Source organism: Urtica dioica, chromosome 6 (genome assembly GCF_054948205.1).
Source record: "Urtica dioica subsp. dioica isolate 48M chromosome 6, U.dioica_male_clone48M_v1_H2, whole genome shotgun sequence".
In the NCBI taxonomy this organism is placed as follows: Eukaryota; Viridiplantae; Streptophyta; class Magnoliopsida; order Rosales; family Urticaceae; genus Urtica; species Urtica dioica.
In genome coordinates, this window is record NC_142761.1 from 17,666,061 (window position 1) to 17,671,296 (window position 5,236).

Sequence of the window (5,236 nt, forward strand, 5' to 3'; positions counted from 1 at the left end):
ACTAACTCATTTTATTTAGAAGGACATAATTAGTAAAGGAAATTCAAAATTAATTGTCCTGTCATCGATTTACCTAGTTGATAAAAAATATTGAAACGTCGGCTAGAATGCAATTCCAACGTTTGAGATTGGCTAGTCTATGTAACATTTCAATTAATGAACTATAGAACTCATGGAACCGTGAAATATCGTACCGGGATTTATCGATCTTGTGAAAAATGGTTTTGAGATTATTCTTATATCGCTTTTAGACAGTTTTGGGATTCTCTTTTCCAACAAAATATGAGACGAGACCAAAGAATTTCATTTACGAGGTTCCATATGGATTTTTAATCTTAGCTATCTACTTAAAAAACATATAGGGTCAAGATAGTGCTGAGAACAACACGGGAAGTTATGCCCCACTTTACTGGATCGTGGTGGAGACATCTAGGGCAATCACTCCATGAAAGAATTCATATTATTAAACTTCAATGATTTTGTTAAAAAAAATTATTACTTTTTTATAACTCAAAATATTGGCTATTTGAATTTTTTTTAAAGTAGCTTTGCTGCAAATGGGGATTGAACTCACGACCTTAGGAGGATGTATGGAATTACCAACTAAGTTACGCTAGAAATCACCCCCAAAAAAAATTATTTATTTTAAAATGGCTATTTTGTTTTTTTTCAAAATTAATCGGAAAAAAAAAAATTAAATTTTTGCGGTAAATGTTTTCACATATTATGGGTAGCACCTTTGGAAAAATAACAGGAGAAAAATGACCGGGTATCATTTCGGGTTTTACTCAAGGCCCAAATGAGTCTCGCATCGGCTCTTCTGTTCATTCACAATTCCAAAATGTTAACGGCTATAATGATTCCCAACGGCTTAAAAGAATACAAAAGCCCTCATTTCTCTCAACGGCTATTTTCTTCTTTCTTCACCCAGCTTTACTCATCTCTCTCCTCTCACCGTCTTCTCCAAACTAATCTCAATCTTGAAAGAAAGAAACGAACTTGAAATCGCTCATCAATGGCTCCAACACCGCAATCATCATCAAAATCTAACCACAACTATCAAATCAAGACCCCCAATTCCAAACCACACCGCCTCCAATTCCACGCCTCGAAACCCTACCCATCTCCGAACCCTAACCCTTCCCCACCGGACCACCCGGTCGAAGTAATCGCCCGGATCCGAGACCACCCTGACCGAAAGGAAATCCAGTCAGTCCTCCAATTAAACGCTCAGAAACAGAGCATCAGAGTCCGCGCCGATTTCGGGTACAGAGACTTCACGCTCGACGGAGTTTCGCTCTCCGAGGAAGACGACCTTGAGTCCTTCTACGCCAAGTTCGTGCGGTCTAGGATCAACAGCGTCAGATCGGGGGAGAAATGTACGGTTATGATGTACGGACCGACGGGGTCAGGGAAGAGCCACACGATGTTCGGATGCCAGAGGACGCCGGGAATTGTTTACCGATCTCTGAGAGACATACTCGGCGGCGGAGATGAGGATGGGATCGGAACTTTCGTTCAGGTCACAGTGTTGGAGATATATAACGAGGAGATTTACGATCTGTTGTCTAGTAATGGCGGCGCGGGTGGTGGGTTTTTGCCGAAAGCAAATAATCATGGGTCTAATTCCAAGGTAAAAAAAGTCGAATATTTGTTTCTGGGTTTTTTTTTAAGCTCAGATTGGCATGATTTAATGTGTTTATAAGTTCATTTATCTCTTGATCATATTGGTATGGTAGTTACTTGGAAAATAATTGAACATTTGTTTCTAGTTTTCTGGTTTTTTTGCGCTCATATTGGTATGACATACTGTGTTATAAGTTAATCTCTTGACCATATTGGTATAGCAGTTAGTTAGAAAATAATAAAATAAATTGGTTATGTTATTTTTAGTTTTAGTTTCATGATTCATGTAATGGAATGACAATGAGATTCGTTGCCTTGTAGTTTTCGAGGTTGGTTTCTCGTAGTTCATTTTAAGCTTTAGTTGTGAGTTGTCATGCCATATTTGTAGCACTGAACAGAGATAGTTTCATATGAAGAACATGTGGAAATAATGGACCCAATTCTATGTTGAAGCTCGGTACTATATTTGTGTGACATAATGAATTCATAACCTTTGTCTCTTTATCATATTGCTAATACCATGGCACATTTTTCTATAATTCTGAAATTCTTTCTTTAGTGGTCATTCAGGTTTGTGTGACATAATGAATTCATAACCTTTGTCTCTTTATCATATTGCTAATACCATGGCACATATTTCAATAATTCTGAAATTCTGAATTGGGTGTTCTTAAGTGGTCATTCAGGTAATGAAACATATACAGTTGTCTAAACTCTAGTTGGGAAAGAAATATATGCAGTTTCATCAAAAGAAACATGTGGTTTAAAATTGCTTGCGATATCCAATATTTTTATTTGCAGGTAAAGCTTGAGGTAATGGGAAAAAAGGCGAAGAATGCAATGTACATATCAGGAACTGAAGCTGGAAAGATCTCGAAAGAGATTCAGAAAGTCGAGAAGAGAAGGATAGTCAAGAGCACTCTTTGCAACGACAGAAGTTCTCGAAGCCATTGCATGGTAATATATAGATATAGCTCTCGGAATTAAATCACCTCGCATCTCATCTGTTTATATAAACCATGCTTTGCTAATTTAGAAGAAACCCTTCATTTAGTTTTTCCGGATAATTCTTTGCAGGTCATGCTTGACATCCCGACTACCGGAGGAAGATTGATGCTTGTTGACATGGCTGGTTCAGAAAATATTGAGCAGGCTGGTCAAGTTGGTTTCGAAGCCAAAATGCAGGTAAAAATTAGACATTTTCATAATGCTGTTTGGACTGATCTGAAACTTCTTGTAAAAAAATTTGATTGGTGTTATGATTAATAAACAGACAGCCAAGATCAACCAAGGAAACATAGCCCTCAAAAGGGTAGTTGAGTCCATTGCCAATGGCGATTCTCATGTGCCCTTTAGAGACAGCAAATTGACTATGCTTCTTCAGGTAAGTTCATTGTTAATCACTGTATATTGGAAGTTCTTTTTTGATCTGTTGTCTTGAAGCTTCTGTTATGTTTTGTGATGTTAAAAAAAAGGATTCTTTCGAGGATGACAAATCAAAGATTCTAATGATATTATGCGCGAGCCCGGACCAAAAGGAGATGCACAAGACGATCTCCACGCTCGAGTACGGAGCAAAAGCCAAGTGCATTGTCCGCGGCCCAGTTACCCCTGTCAAGGATGCCGGAGAAGATTCCTCCTCGACGGTCATTCTCGGTTCAAGGATCGCTGCCATGGACGAGTTCATCCTCAAGCTCCAGAGGGAGAACAAGCTTCGGGAGAAGGAAAGAAACGAGGCCCACAAACTGCTGACGAGGAAGGAAGAGGAGGTCTCTGCCCTGAGAGCTCGGCTCGACAAGGAAGAGGAAAAGATCAACTCCAAGGTGAACGAGCGGACCGAGAGCCTGAAAGCCGAGCTTGAGAAGAAGCTCGAGGAGAGTCGGAAGATGGCCAACGAGTTCGTGGAGATGGAGAGGAAGAGGATGGAGGAAAAGATACTGCAGCAGCAACAAGAGGTCGAGATGCTCCGTCGCAGATTGCAAGAGATCGAATCCGAGCTGAGATCAAAGGACGGTTCTTCTCCGGTCACGAAATCCACGGAGGGGTTCGCCAGAAAACTCTTGGGGCTCTACGGGAACACCGACGATTCAATGGTCAAGTCTATGGAGCTCGACATGGACGATGTCGGGTTCATCCATAAGACTGAGACCACCACCACTACCAATGTGGTCCACGACAACGACGGTTTGTCCGGACCGGCGTTTGGGGACAAAGTGTCGTTGAGCACGGTGTACGAGGAAGAAGAAGGGGAAGAGGACGAGGACGAGGAGATAGAGAAAAAAGTTATAGAGGAAAACAGGGTCGAGGACGGGGGCGAGTCTAGGCTTGTGAGGATACAGAACATCTTCACTCTCTGCGGAAACCAGAGAGAGCTCTCGAAGAACACGGACACTCCGGTCAAAAAGATCATGTCTGAGAACATTGATCCTCAGGTGATGATTCATCAATCCCCTTGATTGATTCTGTTGAAGTACTTGGAATTGATTTCATTAGCATACATATTTTGGGTGTAGCACTTAATGATAACAAAGGGGTCGCTGTCTCCGAAAAGCCGTGTTCTAATGGGGCAGAGTCCGGTTCCTCTAAGGCCGGTGGAGAACATGATCACGCTCACTCCGATCAACAACAACAGCGCTGCCGGATTGTCGCCGAAGCTGGGATCGCACTTGCTTCCCAGTCCTTTTATTACCCGCAGAAGACTAGGTAAATTTGAGTGAGTGAGATGATGTGGCAGTGTATAAAACAGAATATGATGTAATGTGGTAGTATTAAAGTATACACGCTCATGGGCTTGCTTTCTTCTATAGATTAGAGAAGTGTGGAATTCAATTACTTCCATTTGCTTTGATGGAAGCTGAAGAAGAGTAGTGAATGAATTCTATTTAGTTGTTGGACAAACTCTGTTTTTTTAATAAATAAATACAAATTAAAAAATTAAAAAAAAAAAAAAAAAAACCTTTTGAATGAAGCGAATTTTGTGCATCTTAAATTACTAAACTTTTACTTTATATGCATTTTTGTTCCAATTGTTCTTTGGTTAGTTAATTTGTGCTGTTTTTTTATCACCATTCACAGCCATATCGACTAATTTAGTGGTCATAATAATCAAACGATTCTGAACCATATATGTATCTGGTAATTTGGTGGTCATAATCAAAACCATTCACGGTCATATTGGTGTTTGGTGCTGATGCGTGTTGGAATTAGAAGCAAATATTTATTTTTTTTTATTAAATTATCGACAGGGGGTATCTTTTATTTTTTTTTTTTTTATCACTATGATTGGTCTTTGGGCTATATTTATTAGGACATTCTTTTCAAATTGTTATGTTTTTGATACGTGAATAATCTTTGAAGTCAAGTGGATCAATTGACGTTCTAGTTTGTATATTTTAATACCAATGATAAGGCCAACTCTTCTTAAAAATAGGCGGAATTAAAATATATATGAATCATTCTACTCAGAAAATTAAATATGGCTTTAAAACATATATATATATATATATATATATATATATATATATATATATATATATATTAATCATAAAGAGAAAATTAAAACATATATATATATATTAATCGTTCGAAGACTCCAGTTATATTTCAAGAA

At 38.9% G+C, this 5,236-nt stretch overlaps 1 protein-coding gene across 1 annotated transcript; it reads left to right on the top strand.

Annotated features, from left to right (window-relative positions):
* Positions 1-903: 903 nt before the first annotated feature.
* On the top strand, positions 904-4,488 carry LOC149393460 (P-loop containing nucleoside triphosphate hydrolases superfamily protein). The gene is made up of 6 exons (XM_089617379.1): positions 904-1,633; positions 2,428-2,583; positions 2,704-2,811; positions 2,900-3,010; positions 3,102-4,058; positions 4,140-4,488. Exons 1-6 carry the CDS (start codon positions 1,016-1,018, stop codon positions 4,341-4,343), a joined length of 2,154 nt encoding a protein of 717 aa, XP_089473505.1. The 5' UTR covers positions 904-1,015; the 3' UTR covers positions 4,344-4,488.
* Positions 4,489-5,236: the final 748 nt, after the last annotated feature.

Coding starts and splice junctions, on each gene's coding strand:
- LOC149393460 (XM_089617379.1), top strand. CDS start 1,016: ATGGCTCCAACACCGCAATCATCATCAAAATCTAACCACAACTATCAA. Junction 2,812..2,899: donor GTTTCGAAGCCAAAATGCAG/GTAAAAATTAGA, acceptor ATTAATAAACAG/ACAGCCAAGATCAACCAAGG. Junction 3,011..3,101: donor AATTGACTATGCTTCTTCAG/GTAAGTTCATTG, acceptor GTTAAAAAAAAG/GATTCTTTCGAGGATGACAA.